General features: G+C 37.8%; 1 protein-coding gene across 1 annotated transcript in view; it reads right to left on the minus strand.

The window, feature by feature from the left end:
- LAMB1 (laminin subunit beta 1) overlaps positions 1-25,503 on the minus strand; it is a 49,253-nt gene extending 23,750 nt beyond the window's left edge. The window contains exons 1-18 of the mRNA XM_075208820.1: positions 25,401-25,503; positions 25,239-25,326; positions 20,386-20,561; positions 16,246-16,381; positions 14,301-14,374; positions 13,563-13,751; positions 13,380-13,443; positions 11,823-12,025; positions 10,220-10,340; positions 9,801-9,989; positions 9,208-9,387; positions 9,005-9,117; positions 7,037-7,116; positions 6,390-6,525; positions 6,136-6,294; positions 5,544-5,671; positions 2,925-3,045; positions 2,172-2,370 (exon numbers count right to left, since the gene is read on the minus strand). Of these exons, the coding sequence (XP_075064921.1) occupies positions 2,172-2,370; positions 2,925-3,045; positions 5,544-5,671; positions 6,136-6,294; positions 6,390-6,525; positions 7,037-7,116; positions 9,005-9,117; positions 9,208-9,387; positions 9,801-9,989; positions 10,220-10,340; positions 11,823-12,025; positions 13,380-13,443; positions 13,563-13,751; positions 14,301-14,374; positions 16,246-16,381; positions 20,386-20,561; positions 25,239-25,272 (2,302 nt within the window). The 5' untranslated portion in view covers positions 25,273-25,326; positions 25,401-25,503. The remainder of the gene's footprint in view (positions 1-2,171; positions 2,371-2,924; positions 3,046-5,543; positions 5,672-6,135; positions 6,295-6,389; positions 6,526-7,036; positions 7,117-9,004; positions 9,118-9,207; positions 9,388-9,800; positions 9,990-10,219; positions 10,341-11,822; positions 12,026-13,379; positions 13,444-13,562; positions 13,752-14,300; positions 14,375-16,245; positions 16,382-20,385; positions 20,562-25,238; positions 25,327-25,400) is intronic.
- Positions 25,504-27,223: the final 1,720 nt, after the last annotated feature.

The raw sequence follows: 27,223 nt of genomic DNA on the forward strand, positions 1-27,223 counted from the left end.
ATTTCACTCTTGTTCATAATCTCATGCACCCGTTTTTACTTGCTTGTCTTATGCATCCTCAAATTAAACAATATTTAAACCTAAACATTTTACCATCCAGAATCAGTTTTATTTTACAGAGCAACCAATTTTAAAAATATATCTATTTTGTTGAATACATCAAGTTTAAATTGTATTATTTATTGTTACAGCTAAGTTTTAAAAGCATTCCTTTACCCTAAATGAAATGTCACTTTTACTATCATCATCATCATCATCAATTTATATAGCGCCAACATATTTCGTAGCGCTTTATAATTGGGGACAAACATAGTAAACTAATAAACAAACTGGGTAAAACAGACAAAGAGGTGAGAAGGCCCTGCTCGCAAGCTTACAATCTATTGGACAATGGGAGTTTGACACATGAGTTTTAGTCTACATTTGCAGTCGGCCCAGCCAGACTGCAAAGGTAAAAGTGACTCATAAGCTAAATGAACCTGTCACACAACAATGTTGGTCAAGGGGTAGTTGTATAACAGGTGGTAATAGGGTAATGTACTGAGGTTAAGAGGGTGGTTGAGGAAAATTATAAGCTTGTCTGAAGAGGTGGGTTTTCAGAGAACGCTTGAAAGCTTGTAGACTAGAGGAGAGTCTTATTGTGCGAGGGAGAGAATTCCATAGAGTAGGTGCAGCCCGGAAAAAGTCCTGTAATCGGAAATGGGAGGATGTAATGAGGGTGGATGAGAGATGCAGTTCTTGTGCAGAACGGAGTTGGCGAGTTGGGAGATATTTTGAGACAAGTGAGGAGATGTATGTTGGTGCAGCTTTGTTGATGGCCTTGTAGGTTAGTAAAAGTATTTTATATTGGATTCGGTAGAAGACAGGCAGCCAGTATAGAGACATATAGAGTGATTCAACAGAGGAATAACGATTTGCAAGGAGAATCAATCTTGCCACAGCATGCAAAATAGATTGTAGGGGTTTGAGTCTGTTTTTGGGAAGGCCAGTTACTATGACTTAAAATGCTACTGTTTGTATTTTTAATAAACTATTGATAATCAAATATATTAAGCTTGCTATTTGTTTTAAAACTACATATTTAATCATTATTTTTTCTCCTTCATTTCCTGCAGGTCTTGCCTAATGCCTTTGGCTGCAGTATATGGAAAAGAGAGTACATCATAAACTGTAGCAGCATAATACAGATGATGCAGTTTATTGTACTGAACGGTGCACCATGGCTAAGATTTGGGTGGATAACCTGCGATATCTTAAGGTGGATAATGGATTTGTTTAGCTGTGAATATCTTGGGATATTTCAGTTAATCACAAAACTGTGGTGTGTCATTCAGTGCAATAAATGTTGCTTCAATAGTACTGAAAAATAGCAAGATGAGCGATACTGTGTTTTGGAAGAAGATAAAAACATAGTTAAAAAATTTATTTTTTTCCCTTCATTTATAGGAGAATTAATGCAATGTGCCATGCAGGGCCTCCAGAATGCTCTCCTTGCCGATGTAACATCACAGATTCTTCCTAGCACCCCATAGAGGTACGGAGGAAAATCTTAGTACCAGGAAAGGAGCACAGCCAGACATCGTACTCTTGTCCTGCTTATCACAAAGAATTGAATTCACCTTAAAGAATACAGTAAGCTAAACATCTCCTTATTTCATGGTTCAAATAGACAATCACATGTATGTGCGGATGACAGGATTACTTAAAAGAACTTTGGGCCTGATTCATTAAGGATCTTAACTCAAGAAACTTCTTATTTCAGTCTCCTGGACAAAACCATGTTACGATGCAAGGGGTGCAAATTAGTAGTTAATAAGTTAAATACTGACTGTTTTTTCATGTAGCACACAAATACTTGATAGCTTATTTGTACACTGAAATTTAAAGTTGATATTTGTGTGCTACATGAAAAGACAGACAGTATTTAACTTATGTGCAAAACAGAATACTAATTTGCACCCCTTGCATTGTAACATGGTTTTGTCCAGGAGACTGAAATAAGATACCTCTTAATTTAAGATCCTTAATGAATCAGGTCCTTTGTTCTTATCTAGTTACATCACTGTTTACAAAACAGAAATGTGTAAGACTTCCATTGTAACAAATATAATAATGTTAAGGGGTAAAAAAAACAAAAAACGAAGAGATAAACTGGCTGCAAAAACACATACCCAGGCCACCTTCATGTAGAACTGCAGAAATACTTAAGAGGAATTCTTTGCAGACATCCGTGAGGGGAGTTTTCACAACACTCTGGCTATTCTCCACACATCTATATCTCTGGAAGGTCTGCCAGGCATTGCTGACATCATCCCCCGAGCCTCCCATACTGAATAAGTCAAGGGACTTGACATGAGGCAGCAAAACAATCTGTGAAAATCATTTAACATTTTCAAATAAATAATCTGTTCTAATTAGTGAATTGCATAAAAATGTGGACAGATACTTGTTCTGCATTGCATTATAATTATGTTGTGCAGAATCAGATGTAATGGAAAAATCTAAATAAACAAACAACTAAACTTGAAGTCTAAAGCCACTAAATGATGACGAATGACCTAATTAAAGGGTACAGCCCTCAGCAAACATAGGTTAGTATAAAACTTCTAGGCGAAACACTATACTTCAAAGTAAATCACACTAAAACTTTCCATATGACCAGAAATATACACATGAATTCAAGTTGTGTTGCACCAGCTAGTGAGACTTCCATTGTGGGATGTTACACCATTTTTCAAGATAGATTCAGAAGTTTAATTCTCTCTAAGTCATGTGACAAATGTGAAGCCTTTTTCTGGAAGCAGTTACACTTTAATTCTTGTATTTAAGCACAGATATTGTTCAGTTTATGATCAGAGACATCAAATAAACAGCAAAACAGCAAATAATTCACTTAAGAATATTGACAGCAGAGATTTACTTACAGAATCAATTAACGTATAAGGATTTTCCACATTAGAGTTAACTGAATAACGTGGCAGCTCCAATCGGATTGTGTAATTTAGCCCTTCCTCAAAGCATATAGGACGTGGGAGGACAATATACCTGTAATTATAGTTCATAGCATTTTTCAAAAAGTGACTGACTGCTGTATATACAAATATGGCATTTGTTATAAATAAAACCAGAATGCTCCAAAAGTCAGAATTAAAAAGGAAAATACACCATTAATTATTACTGCTATTCTAAGCGAATGTCACACACTCACCAAGCATATTTCTTTACACAGTCGCTGTGAGATCCAGATAATTGAATGAGGGGGGCAATGATAGGGGCAACATGGAAAAAAGCCTGAATACTTGTTAAATGTAAGTCAGTATATTTTAGGCATGGTGCTGAAAATTATGATATCCACAATTTAACATTGTATATTGTATCAATGATCAGGCGAGTTCGCCCTCCAAAAAGTACACTGAACTGTTTTTATAAGATACAAACAGAAATTAACTGAATCTAAAGTGGAGGTGTTGGCAGCCACTCGGGCACTTGTTTTGCAGCCCACACAGGTTTTATCAACATCCCCATAGCCCATTCTAACCACCACTGTGGTGGGTACTACAAAGGGCATCACAAGTGTGCAACTGGCAGTGCCCATCCTTTTGTGTACTGACCAAAGCAGGGTCAGTGAGCTGCTCAGGTAAGGTAGTGCCAGTTGGCAGGGAATGGGGTGCACCCTCCTGTAGGGATCCAGGGTGGCGGAATGAGTGGCAGCTGGTTTGAGAGAAAACAGCAGTGGGGATACTAGTCAAAAATACACTGCCTATATGCGGTCCTTTCTGACTTATATGGAGAGACGCTCCAGGAAAGGGGACCTGCTCACTGTGACCCACAAGCTCTGGATCAGCGACTTCTCTTACCATTTCTTGTGCCATGTAATGTCTGACATTCTATACTAAAGCTAATGACACAAAAACAGAATTTGCTTTAACCATGCATACATTTGTGCAAAACACTCTTTTCACCTGGATTTTTCAAATCTTGTTTAAAATACAACGTACAATTCAGGCATAGGGAAACAAACACATTTGAAGATTTCTGGCCCACAGCCAAGCAAAAAAGTGTACAGTGTACAAAAATTTGGTCACCCAACCTCTAAAAGAGATTATCCCCCACATTCAAATATTTTGCTGTTTACCTTTGGAGAACATGCACACCCCAATTATATTGTATGGCTAAAAACCAAATTACAAAACATGTAACCCAATGGGAAAAGGAGATGGGGTTGGAAGTGATGTTTTTATGAAAGCCAGTGAGTTATGTACAATCTGCTGAGGATAAAAAGTCAATATGCAAAATCAAGTAGACTAAATGGACAGACAGTATTGAATTATATATATATATATATATATATATATATACATATACATATACATATACATATACATATACATATACATATACACACACACACACACACACACACATACATACACACACACAAACACACACGTACGTACGTACGTACGTACGTACGTACGTACGTACATATATAGACACACACACAAACACCATGGCTGACTTTAAGGGTCAAATCTGCAGACCCGTAGTTTTTAAGTGTTTAAGTGTGGAAACGCACCTACTTGTCTGCCATATGCATTTTAAATAATCCCGCCAATTTCACCATCTATGTAGATGACCCCGTAGAAACAAATATTTTTGTAGTTCTGCGGATTGATGAATGACCTGGATTATGTCCTGTTTCTACTCTGCACAAAGTCCAACCTGCCACCATTTTGGACCATGCCATCATCATCAACATTTATTTATATAGCGCCAGCAAATTCCGTAGCGCTTTACAATTTGGGAACAAACATTAATAATACAATACTGGGTAATACATACAGACAGAGAGGTAAGAGAACATACCATTTAAACTTTTTAGCTTTTCTCTTAAAATACTGCTCAGTTTAGCGTCATTTATGTCTTTTATTAATCACGATAGCTTGGGGACTTTTTGAATGTCTTTATTATGTATACATTTTCTGTGTTTGAAATTATTTATTACATTGGCCAAAGTGCACCTAGAAATGTGCTTTCCCACAGAACTGCAAATGCATTCAATTAGAAGTACACCCACGATCCAATTCTCCAGAACCATCACAGGGATAAAAAGGTTGTGCACTCTCCTGCGAAACAGGAAACTCCCTTTTCAATCGCACCCTCTCCACCCCCTTATCTCATTTAAATAATCCCATCCTGCAATTGGAAACCTCATTTCAGCACTTCAGTGCAAAGCCAGACGGACCCATTAACTTAATCTTCACTTGGTAAGGCCTGCACCACTCCACCCAACACTTCCAATAATCAGGAAGACTGCAAAAGCCATAGCACCGGTCAATGTCCGACTGTATTAACTATACTCATAATAGATGAAGATCAAGTACAGTTTAAAATACCTGAACACACACATATTTAATGAGTGTGCATTTGTGTATTTTAGGATTAGTGCTTGATCATACATTCAGTATCATTAAGCAGGTACATTGAATATTATGGAAATTAATAATTTTCACGTCTACACACTGTGCTGAATTCCTACTCACCGGGATCCTGGAGGCAATGCTACATTCTGGTTGTCATCACTAGGGATGGTGTTACCACATCTACTGCTTGCAGGGATTTTCCCTGGACGTATAACGGTTATAACTGCTTCTTCCCATTGTTCTGGAAGCTGAGAAAAACGGGAAATGAAATTCAAGTTTGTATATTTTTTAAAGGGGAATAACTTTGGGTCACTATCAATAAAAGCATGTTGTTAGTATGATGCCCAATATGAAATCCAGTGGCCAATAGATTTTGCCTATAACATAGACATATATATATATATATATATATATATATATATATATATATATATGTTTGTTTTTTTAATGACTCCAGTCCATCCACTTCTGGCAGGAACAGATGTCACAGCAAAATCAACATAACATAAATCATACAGGAGTTACCCCTAATCTTGTCTGTTTCTGACAAATTCCCACATTTGTAACATTGCCAGCACCAGCTGGGACGTCAGTGCAATCTAACAAGTGATAACTAGAACTGCAGGCAAATAATAGCTTCCTATATTTACCCCCTTATAACTTGGGACATACAGCAATCCAAACTTGAATGAACTTAAAAGGAATTGCTCACCTGTGGTTCATAACGAATTAAGAGATCATACTCAATAGATGTTGGAATGTTATTAATGTGAAATTCCAAGTATGCTCCTTCTGGCACTTTGGCAAAACCAGGTCCTGTCCAGGAAGGGGTACGATCATGAGGGTGCAGCCGCTCAATAGCTCTTACCCCCTGTTGGCAGACAGCACAGGTTGGAAACAGAACACAAATGGAACAGAACTCAAATGACAAAAGCAGATGGTCATAGAATTCTATTAAATACTTACAGGGCCAAAATCTGCATCCTCGGCTTCATATATGTAATGGTCTAAAGAGATGAAATAAAAGCCAGATTCCACCTCATTGCACTGACGGCCAATCATGTGTGGTCTACAGTGACACTGGCCGGATTCAGGAGAACAGCTGCAAAGTGAGTAAAACAAGCCAAAGAGGTATAATACTTCAAAATGTACTAGGAAACAATAAGACTTTGAATTTTAGATTCCATATAGTAAAAAGTCAAACTACTGCTATTTTTCATCAGTTATATTATCTCTGCGAACTTCGTTCTTATACATAACATAATATTATATAAAAGAGATGCTTGTGGTTTTTCAGAAGACTCTATATGAAACCAGATAGCATCTCCATACTTTTCAGACAATCAATTCACATTATGTATCTGCTCTGCATGGTTTACCTTGTTATGTAATGGAGAAAATGCAATAACAACACCTTTAAAGTATTGTAGGGAGCACTGAATGAGCACCCACAAACCTCATCTATATATTTTACTGGTTTTAACCGTTTTCCAACAGCTCGGTTTTAATATCTGTAACAATCACAGTATGTCATCTACCACTCAGGTTATCTGTTGGCATATTAGGACCTACAAGTGAATGATCAAAAGAGAAGAAATTAACATTTGGCTTACTTATTATCCAATGATCCCCCACGGTCACAGTCACAAGGTCGACAACCATCCAAATCGTTGCTCAAACCCCAAAACCCTGACTGTATACAAGACACACAAAAATTGCTGTTAACAAAACAAATACTATGTTTTTATATTACACACAAATGTAGAATTGTATGCATGATATGCGCATTTTATTAATAAGCTACAATAGTTGGCTCTCTCCCCTAGTTAGTACCACCCTTTATGTGTCTCCCCCTCCCTTTAGGTTGTTAGCCCTCTTGAGCAGGGCCCTCTTTCCTTGTGTCCTCCTTCTACTGTTCCTTCACCCTCTGTACCTCTTGGCCTGCAGCGCTAGCCCTGTTTTCCCTGTTTTATTAATCTTCTGCCTTCTTCTTGCTGATTTCTACCATCCCTTTCACTATCTGTCAGATATAATCTGATTTGCTTTACCCTGTCACCTGTGTTTGTATATATTTGTGTATCATGTTGTGTCTTGGTTCTGTTTTCTGTATATGTAATGTACGGCGCTGCGGACCCTTTGTGGCGCCTTATAAGTCAAAGATAATAATAATAATAATAATAATAATAATAATAATAATAATGTGCAAGACATGGCCTTTATAAACATACCAGTTTAAACATGACAATTTCTTTCTATACCATTCCACAACTTATTTTCTGTTTATTACACGCAACATTTTTAATACAAATACTCGGTCTATGGGTACTCAATTGTATTTGTGTAATCATACTCTCAGCTCTATGATGGGGAAGGGGGGGTATAAGAGCCACCCCACCACTGGTGTAATGTGGACATTTTTGCACAATGTCTTCACTGGAACATGAAGTGTGAGGACTAGCCCTTTAAGATGGCAACTACGGCTAGTGTTAAGGTTTACTCCTTCAGATGGGAGGAATTGGGGTGTTTCTAACTAAATGCGTTCTGAACAAACAACAATGATCTTCAAAAAAACAGAGTTTGTGTTTTAGCCGTTGATCCAAGAGGCTCTTTCCTCCTGCAAGAGGATTTATTTAAGTGTATTCTAAAGAATTGTAGACATCTTACATTGCTAATGTGATTACTTTTGCACCTTCCAGGTGCATTTGATGCAGTAAAGCAATGGCTGTGTGCACAAGTACCAATCTAATTAAGCATTACAGCACACAAATGTGACACAAGATTGTCCTAATGGCCCTAACTTGCATGATCTAAATAAAACATAAATGTGGCATGACTCAGCTATATAGGAGAAAAATGTAAATGTTTACATTAAAATGCAGGATGTGGTTCTAAAATAATACTACAGAGTCATTAAGGAGAGCACATCAAAAAAAGAAAAAAAAAAAGGAATAACTGTGCACCTCAACAAAACCATGTTGCATTGGAGGGGGGAGGTAAATTTATGTGGGGACAGATTTATATTTGGGGTAAGGCATTTCCTATATCAACTTTGAGTTTCAGTGTAAAAATATAGCCATCAAGTATTTGTGTGCTACATGAAAAAGCAGCCAGTATTTTCCTTATGTGCAAAATAATAAACGGATTTGCACCCCTTGCATTGTAACATGGTTTGTCCAGGAGCAAATTTACTCCTTTTTTGCTTTGCTCTCCTTAATGACTCAGACCCAGAGCTTCTCTCTAAAACGGGTGCGTGCTCCAATATATACGCGAAGCAAACAAAGAGAAATGCGCTGTCTAGCCATATAGTCTGCGGTCAGTAAATAAACCTGTGTTTCTATACTGTGCCTTCTACAGTCTGTATTATAAGCTACTAAAGCTTTTCCTTTGGAAGTAGCCCACACGTTACATGACGACTATTACACAAAAGACTATTTGTTGCAGATCAGATGGTAATTAAGCCTAAATTTTTATAAATCTTTGACAGAACTGAACTATTTTATATAAAAACAGGAAATTGCAGTATATACTTTACAAAAAGCGATAACTATCGTTAACTTCTGTGCAAACAATGTTATTCTTACCATGCACTGATCACATTTCTTTCCAGTCACAAAACGTTTACAATAACAGTTGCCATCACGTGAGTCACAGGAATCACCACCAGGAATAGTTCCCAGAGAGTTGCATCCACAAGCTGCAAACAACAAGAAAATACAGAATTCTATCAAACAGTGGACGGCAGGATATAAACTATACGGCATTTACTAGAACAGAAACTTCTTACGCTGGCATCCATCTGGATCTTCTGCACTCAAATCATAGTGTCCTTCCTTGCACCGATCACAGCGCTCTCCTTCAACATTTATCTTGCAACGACACTGCCCAGCAATGAAGCCAATGGAGAAGTCAGAATAGCTGTCACATATGCCGCCATTCTGGGAACCAGCTGGTTCACAATTACAGGCTAGAGAACGAAAAAAAATGGCATTGCCATTAATCTCACAACTTAACTTAAATACAATACAAAATTAATTTATTATAGCAAAAGATCATTCAACAAATTTTTAGGTCACTTTACATTGTCTATTTGTGGTGGTTTAAACCATGGAACAATGAGCTTGTTCTAAAAAGTAGCTTGTTTTCTTATAACAATATTTTTATATCCCAGACAGAATATATGGAATGAAGAATAGTATTCTAGGCAGGAAACAACAATTCTGAAAAAAGATCCTTATAAAGTAATAACACACCTCTGGAAACATCAACCAAATTAATACAAACAATAGCTGCTGTGAGTTTGAAAAGATGGAGGGCAGCCAGAAACCAGGATAACAGAGCAAAAGACATTTAAAAAAAAAAAAAAAACATCATACTTACGTTGACAAATGTTTGGGTCACGAATGTCTTTGTCTGGGTGCTGATAGAAGAATGGTTTGCACTGCTCACAGTTCCGTCCCATTGTGTTATGTTGGCATTCATCACAAACTCCACCACTAGTATTTCCAGTTGATATGTATACAGCCATGTCAAAATGACAATGCACAGAGTGCTCATTACAGTTACATTCTGCAAGAGATATAGTAGTCCAGTGAGCCACATGTTTAATGCCTGAGGACATAGACTAATTGGAGCAGAAGTCTAATACTTAAAGAACAGGGCAAAAGACACATGAAAAAGAATATGGGCCAATGAAAAGTCTTACAGTTCCAAGGAAGAACAAGAACTAGTGGTGATCACATCCTACAGCTTACCAGCCACAAAGCCATGAATGATACATTTACTATCTGTGAACTTACTTTTACAAGCATTACTGCTGCGACCTTCAGCTGGTCTCCAAGGCAAATCGTGGTAAAAGTCCAAGCACTGCTCACAATTCAAACCTTTTGTGTGATGTCGGCATACACAACGACCATGCACCTCAAATGCAAGAACAGAGCTTTGTTAGAGAGAAATGTGCCCTGTTTACATTATTTATAGCCAACGCTACATTTTATTGTGTTGAAAGCTTTTGACTCTTAAGGGAAATTACAGCTAACATCTAAACAGCTGAGATCAGTTCCATCAAGCAATTGGAAATATTATATATTTGTTAATATGAAATTATGTACCATAAAAGCTATGAACTATAATGTAATTTTGACATTAAAGACACATGAGAAATGTTGGTATCTAGAACTCTCAAGTAGTGGAACAACATGCCATTTCATATATATTGAATGGAAACGTGTTTTACATGTAGTAAAGCTCTAATCACACAATTAAAAGTGAAACTTTGAAAATGAAATATAGAGAAATTACATAACAGTATCGTAGAAATCATTGTATATCTTATAAATATGCTGCTGTGAGAGTTCTCCACCTACTGGTTACAGTGCTTCATCCATTTCCTCCAGGATACATATCAGTTCCTGTTTGCAGCCGCCAGAAAAGGTGGGACCAGGTATGTTGTGAATAGAGCACTTGATAGGAGAGTAACAGTGACCTATCCAATCAGGTGTTGCATTCTCTACACACCTCACATCTTAACAGACTGAATCACTAAAGCTCAAACATCTCTGCTCCTCCTCCTGTGACCAATAGCTATAAAAGATAGCAATGGCTTTCCTTAAGAGGGGATGGGTTGGTCAAAAAGTGAGCAGCTACTTGCACACCTACACTCAATAAGATACTCCACTCATTTCAATGCAGTGTATTCATGGCGAGGCAGAAAATATTGATTTTGTTGCCTACTCCATTATGCCTATATTCTGTTGACATCAGTCATGTTAACAGTAACATATAAGCTGTAGTTTTACTTTATATATGCAACCGGGAATACTATTGTTTGCAGCAATGATTAATACATATGACCTGAATCTATTACTTTGCAGCATAATATATGTTATAGTAGGAACCATAGCAGATCAAAATTATGGAGCATTGAAGGAAAGAAACTCCACCCAAACCAAATGGTGTTAACCTTTACAGTTGCACTACCAGCTAGTATATACATTTTATTAACCTGGTAATTCCCCAGGCTAGTCTGTGCAGACGGCTTTCCTAAAGCTCCCCTGGTTCTATAATACAGAAGAGGCAAATATATTTCATGCACTATTTTAAAAGGATGAAGCAGCGTGGTGTGAGCGGAAGGATTAGTCTCTTGAATGCTTCTCCTGATTGGTCTCACCCCCCCCCCCCAGCCTGCCCAGAGCGTCACACAGTCCCAGATTTCAATTGGTCTGTCAGAATAACCACTCAGCCATGTTTACTGGGGCTCCTGCTAGGGAACCACCAAGTTACTGAAATGTATCAGCTAGGAGGCAGTGCAGCTTTAAAGCTCCATTATTTAGTATAAACAGATTTTCCTATTTATATGAAGAAACAGTTTTACATGAAAAGGAAAATATACGGTATAGTTACCATTCCCTCCACATTGTCAGAATAGCCTTTCACTGGTGCACATTCACTAGCATGTCCATAGCAGAAGCAATTACCACGAACCACCATGTCATAAATGGCATAGTAGTATTTTTCCTTTATTTCGACTCTTGAATCCAACAGGTTGTCACCCAAAGTGTGGAGCCTCAAAAACTTAATTCTCAGATTTGTAATCCTCAACATACCTTGGAACAAGAACATTTAATAAAATGTTTGCTAATGACATCAACAACATATATTTAAACTTGGTGTAAGAAGTTATAATTTAGCCAAAAAGAATAGCATACATTAACACTTGGAATACATGACAGTATTGACACTGCATTTTTGTATTGTTTTTCAGCAATTAAGGGCAGTATCCTTCCATAAACTCAGTCAAGACTGGTGTATATAGTAAAAATGTTACTTTTACTTTTCTGAGCATGTGATGGGGACTGCGCATGCCAACAAAGCCTTGTTTCGGCTTCACTGTAGTTGCAGGATAGTGGGCGGGACTATCGTCGTTGCTCAGAGTGAGACGCCTGCTGGCCGCATGTCCGCCACACCTCCTGCAATGGCAGTTCAGCCACGAATTGTAGATGTTTTATATTAGGCAAGTTGCATTCGTCGTTTAATGGGTGTTCTCAAATATTTGAAGCTAGGCTACATAATTGTCATATGCATGTGATTCGAATGCCAACGTTACACATAAATTTGCAGTTTCCTATTGGTTCTTCTAAAGAATAATGATAGTTTGTTTAATTAATTTTTTTGTTAGCTTTTGCATTCTAAATAAGCCTTAAAGCTCCAAGAGAGTCCACAGCTAAACTCCATAGTTTACTAAATAGCTGTTTATTTTCCTCTCAAAGGGAAACTGAATCTTTCAAAAGCAATTTGGTATGCTTGGATAGAATATACAGTTTACAATGCTACAACAAAATGGAAAATAAATAAAGAAGCACTTAGCCACCAACCCTCTAAAACAGGGGTGGGCAAACCTGTCCTCAAGGGCCATATCCAGTTCATGTTTTTAGGATTTCTGTCTGTAGAAACAGGTGGGATAATTACTGACCCAGCCAAATAGATTAACTCAGCAGTACATGATTAAAGAAATCCTAAAAACTGGATATGGCCCTTGAGGACAGGTTTGCCCACCCCTGCTCTAAAAGTAAATGAATAGGGGGACTTTGAATGAGAAATATTTTATTCAGATTGATGCAGCACATTCTTGCATATCAGCAGGGGAGGGCTGGCAAATTTTAGCTCGGGGGACCAGACTCGACTTAGCGGCCCATTACGAACATTTTTAAAAGGTAAAAAAAAAATGCAGGTGGCCCAAATAACCCAGCCTAAGGTAGCCTACTATGGGACCAGCCCGGGGGAAAGATGCCCCCCTACCCCCCAGCCCAGGCTGTACCTGCATATCAGTCATAAGTGGTGCATAACATTCAATTACTAATCTCACAAACATAAGACTACATTGCAATAAAAGTCAAAGTAAAATAGACAAAATACATATATTGTGCATAATAAAAATGAGACAATAAGTACACAGCTTACTTTTAATTCTAGGGCTGTATGGATCCTCAATGCGGAAAGCTGGATCTAAGACACGAAATATAACCTATAGCACAAACAAAGACAATAAAAATACTATGAAAAATAATGACTGGAGAAACAAATCCGTGTAACACACACAAAATATATTATACACATGTGCATAAAATAAGAACAAAGAAATACCTCTCCCTCAGTCGAAGGTTCAATGTCAGAGTATCGAGAGTCACAGATGATATCGTCCACTTTTTTCATTGATCCAACTGAGACTCCAGGAAATGAGGACTCACAATCATAAGCAAAATATCGATACACTTTCCAGGTTTTACCATAATCCGATGACCTCTCAATTAACATTGCAGCTGGGCGGAAAGTCTACGGCAATCATGAAATGTTGCATTATTATACACATCTGCCTGTAAAACTTAAGAATTTAAATTTGTATAGTCTGACCAACCGTAAAGCTCTTGGCAAAGCACTTTCAAACGTGTGCCTGCCAAAAACACAAGGGCAAGGCTAAACTGTTCTATGCCTAGGAGTAACATAGCACAGTATGTACATTACACTCCATATGTTATTTCCAGACAGCTGTTTGGAGCGCAGACAAAGACTTTGAATATGCAGATGTTTTACCATGGTAAACACAAGATAAAATGCTTATATAAACAAACCTCCAAAGCCAGAACATAAAATGAAGCATATTTTTTCCTTTACTGAATTTAAAGAAAGTATTTTGAAATGCAGTAAAACAATGTAGCATATATCACAATAATTAGTTTCCAAAAATGTGTCTGCTTTGTAATTTTCCTATGAATTAATTCAAGTACACAGTATACAGTCTACTAACAATAGGGCTTTATACTGTATAAGCCAACCACACACTGGTAGCAATTGTATCTCAAGGAGATGACATGGATTCCTAACCTTGAAGGTCATGATGAGATGAGTGAAATGGAATTCTGCTTCAAGATCCAGCTGAATGGTGACATTTTCCAGGCCTTTAATAAGAAAGTAAGAATATATTTATGTCTATGAGATAAATGACGTCTTCATGTCTGTCTAGGAGGGCTCGCTGCTATTTGTAGTTCAGAGAGCCATAAGTCACACAACCCTGGTCTGTGATCGGGTGATTAGTTGAACATCGACAAAATAGAACAAAAATGAAAATAAACCAATATTTTTCTGTTTAATGGATATTGTCTCTGTTGTTGATGCTCCTATAATGTATTCAAATTCCATAACCTGTCAGCCGCTAAGATTGCTGAGTGGACAAACCCTTCAATGCTAGAATTAAAAGTAAATAAAATTGTCATGGCCACTAAAATAAAGTGCTACTTAAAGTTATTGAATTCCATAGGGCCAATCAGCATTCTGTAGTACAGAGGAACTTGGTACTGCATACTTAATGTATGACCTACTTAAAAGAAAAGTAATGTATACTTTGTGACAAAATTCAATTGAATATTGATTTTTGTTCTCTTTCGAACTAGTTACTAGCGTGACATCAGTCAGACAACTTCTTGGATTCAGTAACTATCTCACAAGTTGCCAAGTGGGGGAGAATTGTGTGTACTAAGATCTGTAAATTGGACATTTCGCAACGATGGGGCTTCGCTAAAAAATTGAGCAAAACAAAGTACAATATTCAGTTTTTTATTTGCTGAATTCTAAAGGTTATTTTATTTATTTTTTTCACCAGTACTCAGATTCGCCAATCACCACCGGTCGAAGCGGCGGTATGGAAAATGTAATTTTATGAAATTTCAGAGCTGTGAAGGCAGTAAAAGTACAGCCTGACATACCACTGTATAACAGGCCACTTGACCACTGCCAAAACACTCAACATTTGGCCATTTATGTCCTCATTTCCAGGAGATTTTAGTGCATGAGAAGCAAAAAAGTTATGAGGTTCAGGAGCAAAAAAAAAAACAACAACATTTTTACAAATTAGGACCAGCTTGCTAAATTTCAATATGCATCAGGGCTTTAATTAATTTTCTTATTCAACAGAAGCTTATGTAAAAAGATATTCCGCCAAACCATTTAAATGGGGATTTAGTTCAACCTTACTTAAAAAATCTTGCCTAAATATGTACTTCCAGATTACAAGGTCACACAACCTAGAAGAAGTGACATTCAAAGTCCCAATTATCTTTGCCTTTTACAGGAATGTACCAATTATGCCTACAGGGAAACCAGTGTTAGATGATGATCATTATAACAACTGATCAAGGTTGAAAAAGAAGAATAGAATCTTTAAGCATTGTAATAATTTGCCTGTATGTCTCTAGCCCAGGAGGTTCTTAACAAGTAGGTTAGGATACAAAAGGCCACACCATGCTCCTTATGGAGACTCTCCATGATCCCCTTTTGCATTAATATACTGTTCAAGAAATTTATAAACAAATTATAAAACATACATAATACATTATAAAACATACATACATAGTTATACATACATTATAACAAACTACAATTAACACAGATCCTAATACACACACAAGCAATAATATCATTTTTTATATATATATATATATAGATATATATAGAGATATATATATATATATATATATATATATATATATATATATATATACACACATATATACACACATATACATACATATATATACACATACACATACACATACGTATAGACATACGCATATATATATATATACACACACACACACACACACACACACACACACACATATATTTAGCATGCAGCCAATAGGAAAGTAGCCTAATTAAAGGGGAATAAGTTATAAACACAGAAGAGGGCAATGGGCACTAAGGCATTCTCAAAGCCTCAATATGGTTTAAGGACAAACGTTTAAAAATCTTGCATAAAACCCGCACAAGTTACCATTTTCTGACTGCCACCACAGATTCAGACGGTTTGGGTCAAAAGTAGTGACTACATTTTCAATGAGATGACTCTCTGTATTATCTTCAGCATTGTAAGGCCTTCGTGAATCACATGTAAAGCATTTCTTTTCATCCTGAGAAGAACAAGAAATATAGTTTATACATATTAATCAAATTATCAATGAGTTCAACAAATTATTCAGGCCAAAGGTTCTTACTTAACTTCAAAGATTCTGACCTGTAAATTAATAGTGCTGTACACACATATTACACACAATACTGTAATGACAGTTATTTCTAATAGCAGTCGTTGTTCCTTCCAACCTGAGCATTCCAGAACTACATGGACAGTATAATGCGGGCTCCGTACTAAACGGCTGCATTCTCAACCTGCTGGATTTTTCCCAGAAAGTTCCATATTGATCACTTAGATTTCCAGATCACTCAGTTTAAATGGTAAGGTTACTAACAATGATGTTACCAATGTTTGCTTTTAGAGTTTTACTTTTGCAAAAAAAAAACCAAAAAACAACAACAACACAAAAAGACTGGGAATTGGTCAGTAAAGGCATTTTCTTCGCTTTTATTTTGTTTTCCACAGATTTATCTAAAGGATTAGTGAAAATATAGATGATGGTCCTCAGTTAGAGCCAGAGTAAATCCAGCACCTTGGCAAAACTATGTTGCTCTGCAAAGGGGGCAAGGGTAAATTTAATATGTGTGTGTTAGGTTTAGAGTTGGGAGGGGGCGGGTCCTAGCGCAAAACTAAATTGCAGTGTGAAAATAAATCTGCCCAACATACGTATGATACATACAAGACTAATAGAATAAATTATTCTTGCACCCTCTGGAATGCAATATGGTTTGTCCAGGTGCAAATGTGCGCTTTTTACAAATATCATGTTTTTTTATCTAATTATATATACAATAAACATATCTATATACTTACATTTTCCATACCACCCCATCTACATTTCCAATTCGACCACTGTGTAAGTGTGTATAATATATATACACACATACATACATATATACACACACATTTGGTACTGCAATTCTTCCTAAAGCATTGGTAACAGACACAGGATGCAGCTTCCTTCCTCAATGTACCCCATTGTTCTCTTCACAAGTTTGTATTGGTAGAACTTTATTTACTTTTCAAACATAAGTAAACAATCAAACCACTAGTAATAACTGCAAAACATGATTTTAGTGCCCGGATTGCTTTACAGAACAGTAAGCTCTGCTGAATATATATTAGTGTTGTGCTAACCACAAAAAGCTTCTTGGCAAGATGTATAAAATACGACTGGATTTACTAATCTGTTTCAAATATAATTAAAGGAACACCAAAGCAAGTCTTCTGCCTTTAATGACTAAGAAATATAATCTTTATTCATCTCTACAAATTACCTATAGGGTAGTAGCACATGGCTGGTTTGTGCCCTGGGCATACACACGGTGGTTACAAGCTCTATTTGCCCGAGCACAACAGGCAGGGTGAAATGCGGAGACCCTGGTAAGTTCATATTGATATAGTTTTATAAAAGCTGCAGGCATGTACAGATAAAATACATGTGCACACACTGCCCATGAGCCACATACCTTATATTATATAGGCAAGGACAATATTACACTGTTTGCAGGGATGGCTTACACATCGGGGTCTGGCAACGCCTTGAAAATACATCACCCCAGCAACAGCACACAAAAAAAAAAAGCTGTGTCCCAAAATGAGAGTATCCTAGCACATCTTACATTAATGGACCATCTAAGTACTATACTGTTTATCTACTGCACACACTCAGCTGACTTTATCTCACTTGACCAGGGGTCACAAATAATCTATTTCCTGTGGAGAGAGTCAACTAACCCTCTGCTGTGCGGTACCACTTCCTACTAACAACACTGTACTTTGTTTTATCACAGCAGCATACTTCTGTGCTGACAGTAGCTGAGTTAGAAACCAGATAAACGTACAGTACACTATTCCTCATTGGAAATATTTATGTTTGTGTAAATATTGTAAAATGTGAGAGATCTGGAAAAAGCAAGAATTATTCTTAAAAGGTACACTAAACTGAACATAAAAACTTGCCTTATAGGAAAGAGCTTGTCATGGCTTTTAAAAATTAAATATACAGTATTTGTGTTACTTATATTCATTGAAGGAGCATTGCTATTGGCACCTCAGGCAGTAGAATGACTAGGCCTACCACCAATTACCTCACAGACTCCTTCAAGGCACTAGCTGCAATAAGAGCTACAGTGATTAGGATGTGGTCTAGACATCTCTGTCTGTGGTGAAAAACAGAAACTAAAGTATTCTGGAATTTACTACAAAACAAGGAAACAGATGTATTAAAGATAGTTTTGATGATAATGTATCAAACATGCAGTGTTTAAAGCAAATGACTAAAACTGTGCCTAATTAAAACATCATTACTGACTAGAGCAGAGGTGTGAGACTCAGAGCTCCTGGGTATTCATCTTTGGGGGGCTACCCTCAATTGTCAGATGTCAACACATTTTATACTAATCCACCTGTTTTGTCTTCACAGTTAGTGTTCCCATGCTTTACTGATTTCCCAGGAGAGTCACCTTTTCTCCATGAAAAATATATATAACTCACAAACATTCATTTTCAAAAGCACAAAAACTATCAGGATAAGTCATAGTTGCCTACTTTCCCGGAATGTCCGGGAGACTCCCGAATTTTTGGGAGTTCTCCCGGACTCCTGAGAGAACGGGCAAAAATCCCAGATCCAGCTGTCACCGTTGTTGAAGATGGTGGGGGCGGTTCTAAACGTGCCATTGTGGCCCCCCCCCTGATGCGATTGGCTAAAATTGCTTAATATTGACAGGGGCGGAGCCTAACGGTGCACCAGGTGTGGCCACGCCACCCTCGACGGACCCCCTCCCAGACAGCTGCCTTCAAAAGTAGGCAAGCATGGGATAAGTGGTACCCATAAAGAAGCATGGGGTAGAGCTTATGGCCCGAACAAACCCCAGGTCACATGGGTGCCCTAATTTTTTACTTCGAAACTAAGGAAGCCTTACTAACAGAACAATGGCCCCAAGCCATAAAAAACTAAAAATAAAAAGGCTGAGTACAGGAAAGGCTCATGCAAGAATAAAAATATGCAGAACATTTAAAACTACTCAATGGTCCCCTCACCAATGCCAAAGGATGCAACATACAGTCATTTTTCTCAGGGGTTCGTATCATCTCACGGCCTGAACTGCAGCTTTGATATTGGTCCTCCCACCTATACCCCCCTGCGCAGCCATTCTAAAGAGGTAAACAAAAATAACTCCCACCACTATCTGGGAACGAAACTGTAAACTGTCCCAATCCTGTTCAATGGTAGCTCGTGGAAGCTAGAGCACAACGGAGGGAAGAAGCAACTCCTACAACAAACTAAAACAGTTATAGGCAGGTAAGATATTAGTATTTTACTATGTTCATTAGATGGAAAGCAAGTTATTTAAGGTATTAAAAGTCAGCATTTTCATGCAAATGCTTAGCTCTTTATCCCTCTTATTTGTATTGTCACAGAATTTGCAAGTGTGCACAAAACACTGCTGGAAAAACAGAGACAACAAATAAAAGAGTTCAAGTAAATAAAACTACAAATGGGTTTTGGAATGTCATGTACCTGAATTGTTTGCAACAAAAATACTTTCAATATAAATGTTATTAACCAATACTGTAATTAATTTCACTTTTAAAATAACATGTTACAAAAAAAATATTTTTCATACAACTTGCCCATAATAAGATAAGCGTATATTAAGCAATCTGGAGAATACTGAGGGTTAATTTAGAAAAGAAAGGTCTTCCAGTCTGAAAGCAGTGTAAACAAGGACAGGAAACACTATACAGATGCAACTGTTCAAACAATGCATGTGTGTGTGAATATTCACTTTACACCCAGCCTCCCGCCAGATGTTTTCTGTTTAATGGGGAATGTTGAGGGGGAGAGCGTCATCCATGCCTGGGAAGATCTGCAGATCCCCCTTAGGAGTTGCTTTGTCCGTTCTCTGTTGCTCATATTTCATGGGAAAAAAATCTGCTCACAAGTGCGTGGAGAGTGATTGGAGTAGAAAATAAGTGGACCTGAGAAAGATGCGTTACCTGGAGATGGCTAACTATACAGAAAGACTCGGGTTTCTGGATACCACATGTGGAGGATACACCAAGCTGCTCTGCACGCCCAATCAACAGGTCACCAGTGGCTGGGTAACAGCTGCCTTCTGCACAACCATGGCTGAAATCTGGCTCTTGAGATTGAGCAACTCCCAACAGAACAACTAAAAAAAAAATGAAAGTACATTAAAGCTTGTTTTCACAGAATTACAGTAAAAGTGTGTTCTATGTATTATGTATTGCAGTACATATGACTAACCACTTCTATCATATTTTGTGTGAGAATCCTTATTGAACTTCCTTAATAATTGAAGCTATAGGCATGGGGTTTTCATTACAGTTCCATTTCATATGCTAACATCATCACCATCATCATCATTTATATATATATAGCGCCACTAATTCCGCAGCGCTGTACAGAGAACTCATTCACATCAGTCCCTGCCCCAATGGGGCTTATAATCTAAATTCCTTAACACACACACACAGACACAGACACAAACTAGGGTCAATTTGTTAGCAGCCAATTAACCTACCAGTATGTTTTTGGAGTGTAGGTGGAAACCGGAGCACCCGGAGAAAACCCACGCAAACACGGGGAGAACATACAAACTCCTCACAGATAAGGCCATGGTCGGGAATTGAACTCATGACTCCAGCGCTGTGAGGCAGAAGTGCTAACCACTTAGCCAACGTGCTGCCCCACAACAACTATAGATTTAAGAATGGTGGATTATAAGGAGATTGCCAGTAGTCTATATTCTCATTTTAAAGGTTTTACAATGATTTAAAATTCTTGCGAGGGTATATAATTAAGTACACACAAGAGATACTCACGCCTTTAATTGCTAGCCGCCAGGCATGTGCACACAAAAACAAGCTATAGAAAATGCTAGAACGCACAAGCAGGAAATAATAAAAGCCAAAATAAAACCGTAAATGTGTGTGAATGAATTGTGTCTGTATACCAAGCAGTGAGACACATCAGGACACAATTTTGTTTTTTTATGAACATAAAGGTATAAACTTGCACTAATCCAACTCTAATGCAAGGTAGACTAATAAAATCAAGTGTGAATGGTTGCTGTGGGACACACCACTGGGCAAAATTGTACCTAGATTACTAAATAAGCCCCAATATCCTTCTACATCATACTCCTTTATGATAGGATATTATATTCACTGACAGTCATTGACAATAACTAATGATTTCCAATAAAGAGATCAGTAACAAATATATTTTACAATGCCTTACTTAATATGGATAAATTACCAGCAACAAAGAGCCCCTACCATGAACATACAAGAAACACTCCAAACTAATCAGATGACCCGACAAAATTCCACAACTCAGACCTACTCCAAAGACTGAATACACACTTGGACTCAGCAGTCCCCTGCTTACAGACATGTTAGGATTCCTGCATTATCTCTGTTCCCATTGGAAAACTCTTATCACAGTGTCAAGATTTTTCTCCAACACAATTTTTTGCTAAATGCCTATCTTAGGTTGTAAATTTCTTATATGACATTGTATTGAATCCCCGCATGAGGATATACTTAATTCCTACACATTTTGAAACTAGGAAAAGCAAATCCATATTTCACCATTTATAACTCTAACCAAAATCTGTAATTGCAGCCAAATACAATTTATGGCATTAAATAATGGACTCCTTGGTATAAAGTTCTATCTACTAATGGTTAAAATGTACTCATCACGCACACCAGTGGCAGAACTACCATTGTTGCGGTAGGTGCCGTGCACCAGGTTCCATGGAGATAATGGGGGCCCTTGCATTGCAGATGCAGAGGGTCAGGGGGCCTCGGTTCCCTCCTTCCTGCACCGGGGCCCACAGATCGCTAGTTCTGCCTCTGATACATATCAAATGCATCTGAAAGCCCTGTAAATGTATTTATTCATCATAACACCCCTGTAACATGAATGACTTCATATATGTTATTATATGTAGTACATTCCATCAATCATAGCAAGTTTTCTGTACATTGCTCGGATAAATTACAAGGAGTTGTGTTTTTTAATGGCAGAAACCAGTCATATAAATTCAGGAATCTCCAATATCTCTAACAGAATTAGATACTTGGGACCCTCCTTTTTGGAGATCTTTGTGCAGGTATTGTGTATTGCTACAAAGTTGTAAGGGCTTTTGTATTATTTGTTTTTATACAAATATTTGTCTCTAGACAATTTTATGTTTTTTTTCATGGTTGCAATCACCTAGATGGTGTTGTTATGCCATTCACACAAACCTCAAATCACATTAAAATAGTGGTCATTTGTGCACACAGACAGCCAGCCACAGCCCAAAAGCAGTTGTGTTCTACTGTGAGGTAATTTCTGCATCAGTGTTATTCCATCTAAGTGTATAGTTTCTCAGAGCAAAATGGCGGCATTGGCAGTAAAGCAAATGTTTGCACATGCTGCGGGAAGGAGTCGGGTGGAGTGACGGTGTTCCATCTAATGAAACGAGTAAGAGTACTAGTGCTAGTTTGCGGAACAGTTCAAAAACAATATTTCATTTTGTGATTTTTGAAACAAGATAATGGGGGAAAGGGCACTTTCTTAGAGCATTTCTTGCGGTTCATAGCCATTCACTACACAAAAGTGTGTCCGGTAAGGCACATTTGGGTGTGGCTCACAAGCCAGCCCTTGCTAGATGTAAACCCCTATATCTGGGAGGTGAGTGCATCTGATTCAACTGCATTTTAATGGTATTTAAAGCATATAGGTCAGTGTAGGACGTGCATATAATGAGGTGCCCTTGACGTTGGGGTGCAGGCTTAAATGTTTTGATCAAAATGTGAACTAATACCTCATGTTTTCATTTTATAAGATACACACAGATATGTAGTGTTAAGAATAAGCACTGAAAACCGTCTTTTTTGTTTTGTATACATATATGGGTATTTATATTGCTCTGCAGCTGGTACCATATATAACATGGGATATACCGAGCGCGGACTTGTTTTTTCTAAGGTTTTGTTTCAATATATTGCCTTATTGTCATAGCAGCTGTCCATCAAACTGCTTTTTAATGGTGTTTAAAGCATATAGGTCAGTGTAGGACCTGTATATAATGAGGTGCCCTTGACGCTGGGATGCAGGCTTAAATGTTTTGATCAAAATATGAAATAATACCTCATGTTTTCATTTTGCTAGATACACAGATATGTAGTGTTAAGGAGAAGCGCTGTAAACAACTGTCTTTTGTTTATAGCTTCTGATTGCTTTACAATCCTATGGGGTGGAAAACTAATAGAACTGGTCTCTTTAAACACAAGAGTTCTCTAGAAACCCTTATCTGAAAATGATTCACAACCCACAAACTAAAGCCGTTTCTATCTGCTCTGTTGGGGTTAATTAACCACTTTTTGTTACAGGATGTGAAGTATTTTTGTTGGGCTCCCATTTAAAACAACTTTAGTTTTCCACTTACATCTGCCATAAAAGAATATATATATTTTTTTTTTTTTAAGTAATCTGACAAAAAGCAGAAATTGTTCACAGAATCAGAAACATTTCTATTTTGTGGAGATTTTACAAGAAATTGATTTGGAATAATCTGTAATTTAATGAAAATTGTCCGACACCTTAGTAAAAGCACAACACATAATAGCAAAAACCTGTCCACCCAGATTTATATCAGGATGCGGGCATAACAAATAAATGTGCCACTAGAACAAAGAAAGTTGTCACTCACATGGACCAAGTCACCCCACCAGTACAGTGGAGAAAGTGAGCGGACTAGACCTATGTTAATAATGAATAGTAAACTTTAATTATATGTTCACATTTTTGTACAGTTCATAACCATCACCTTTCAGTGCAAGTAATCTGTCATTTGTGACTCTTATAACAGTAGCTTATTTCCCCCTCTTGAAAATGAAGTAAAGATGTCAGCAACTTTCATAGGGAGTCTCCTTGATAAATTGGAAAGTTCACCAAAAGGTCTCATTTAACATGAAGATAAGTGCTCATATATCCCACTGTAGCATAAATTCTGGATCCTTTGTATTTGTTATTGTATTTTTCCTAATTCAATAGTGACAATCTTTAGTTCCCTGGTAGGAAACCTATAGCTTTCCATCTGCTGTGGAATCCCCAGAATGTCCTGTTAGCCAACAAGGTTGGCTGGGTCTTGTAGTTCCACTGCAGACAGAGTTAAAGTCTGTCCCAGTAAACTTTAGTTCATACAAGTTATTTGGTGTGCATAAGTGGAAGTAGTCACTCTTGGTAAAAATTAACTGCTCTTCCCCCACTCATAGCTCTGCGTGCTTCTCACATAAGGGTTTCATTAGTTATTAACTCAAACAACTGGGGGCATACATCTTGCACAACCTCATTGGGAATAGAACAGACCCTTACCAGACAGACTCAACGAGTTTTTACTGCAAAATAGATCACCTGAAACATCCCATCTTTATATACATGCAAAACAAAATATATTAACCTATTATAGGATGGATTTAATAACCAACATGGTAAAACACACTAAAGGTTAAATACTGCAAAACAATAGGTGTAAACTTAATGTCAATGAAAGTGGAATATATATATATATATATCATGTAATAATAAAAGTCATGGGCAGAATCAATTCTTGATTTTACGTACATAATTCACTCCTAGCACAAAATTAACAGTCAAGAGTTAAAAGTAATCCTGAAGGTCAATTTGGAAATCAGGTTCCATGCTTTCCAGTTAATTATAACAATTCTTTCTATCAACCACATCACAATCACAGTGCTTTTTTACCAGCTGCTAAATAAAGTGAAATCACATTCATTCAATGCACGTTTCTGTTATTATTCAGCATTACCTAGAATAAGTGCTGGCACCTGAACAAGCCCCATTGTCCTCCTTGGTCCGGGACACACTCAGGATAAATCTCCTTGATCGGTTACCTTCTATAAATGAAACCGTCAATTAGAAAACGATTTGTACATTAACAATAGGAGAATGTAGTGAAGACGATATTTGCCTTGTGAGCTGTGCTTCCTCCCGTGCCCCTTAGATGACTGAGGAATTTCTCTTTCCAGACCCAAAAAAGTTGAGACTTCAACTTTCATGCACATGCTCAGTGTGGGGAACATGACCACCCACCTCCCTGTGCTGTACCAGAGTCACACCCCTCTCTCCTGGGCATTGCTGTGTTCAGAAGAGGTGAACTGATTATCTTCGAATCTCATTCATTACAAGATTGCAACGGGATTAGGTAAAAGCCGGAACTGCCGGAATGAGTTAGTTTACTACAGCGTCCTCTGCTGCTTGGTGTCTTGAGTAAACTTGTTGTGTTTTATTATCTGCCTGTATAGTGCATTCTGTTCTGCTACACACATATGTTCTGTGTAATATGTGGAATAACTGTGACACATATTATTTATATATATATATATATATATATATATATATATATATATATATATATATATATATATATATATATTAGAGATGGTCACTGACCCCCATGCACTGTCCATACACTGCATAATATGTAAGATCATTTATAGACACCTTCAATTAGTGGTGTATTATACTCCATTCCATTCAAACCTTAAACATTTGGCAGCATTTCATCTTTTGTTTGTGCACAATCCAATTATCAGGTGTTCACACCTCCATGATATCAGCTGAACCGACGCCCAGCTAATTGAGATTGCTGCCGCCAAATTTGAAAATATCTGGAAACTATAAAAACTGGAAGGAAGACCAGTTCCATTATAACAAACCCTGAGGAAGCTCACTGCCTTTCTGGCTACGAGCGAAACGCGTTGGTATTTACACTCACACGGAACCACATAGCACTGTTAAGTGCCTACCTTTTCAATCTTCACATTCCAGCACCCTGGACTGCTTATTTCACTTTGCCGAATTGCTGCTCGCGAGGGATATATAGAGCGTTTACACGCCACCTCCGTTACACACAGGCTGTGTGCTTGTGCCCTGCATCATCATACAAACTTAAGGCAGGAGACGCTATCAGTCTGCAGGAGGGACCCCCGCTCAGCGCACATCGACTACCAAGTAACATCAACCCCAACCCGCAGAACAGCTGTCTACGAGGGACACATCCAGCGGGTATACGCTACCTCCGGACAAACACAGGGCTTGTGTCTGCACTTTGTACTGCTGTACATACTCTAGACAGGAGACACTTCAAGTCCATAGGAGGGACCCCCGCTCAGCGTTCACCTTCCACCGAGCGACATCAAGTAAGTTACCCTGGATTTACACATATATATTGTTTTTGGGACATTTTTCTTTTTTCCTCTTTTTTCTTTTTTTCTTTTTTCCTTTTCATTCAAACCTTCATGGATATGACCTCCAGGTCCGCTCAGTGCACTCCATTAATGTGAGTACCTTTTTGGGACAATTGACTCAATATCACCTCTAACAGGGCTGAAAGGACATCTGTTTACTGATAAATTGGAGAATCTGCAACACTGGTTCACAAACCGAGCGGACATTTATGTGCATGGACTGATTTCATTTCACCATTTATCCATACATGTATGTACCTCTTTGATCTCTGTACTGGTATCATATTGTCTTTGCTGCAACAACATTGGCTCCGGCCGGAGCAATCACTTTTTATAATGTCTAATAAATAACAATAACTCTTCTTTTCGCCACACAAGTTTACTTCTAGCGCCCAGAACCTGATATACCACGTAATAACCCTTTTTTGGGAGGGTAGGGATTCCCTCCTGTCCATTTGCAGGTTCTAATCTTTGGCTGCTTTACACATATCAAGATAGCGCAACCCACCCCCTTGTTTATCTCTGGTTTTGGATCTGGATTACC

Source organism: Mixophyes fleayi, chromosome 4 (assembly GCF_038048845.1).
Source record: "Mixophyes fleayi isolate aMixFle1 chromosome 4, aMixFle1.hap1, whole genome shotgun sequence".
Lineage (NCBI taxonomy): Eukaryota > Metazoa > Chordata > Amphibia > Anura > Limnodynastidae > Mixophyes > Mixophyes fleayi.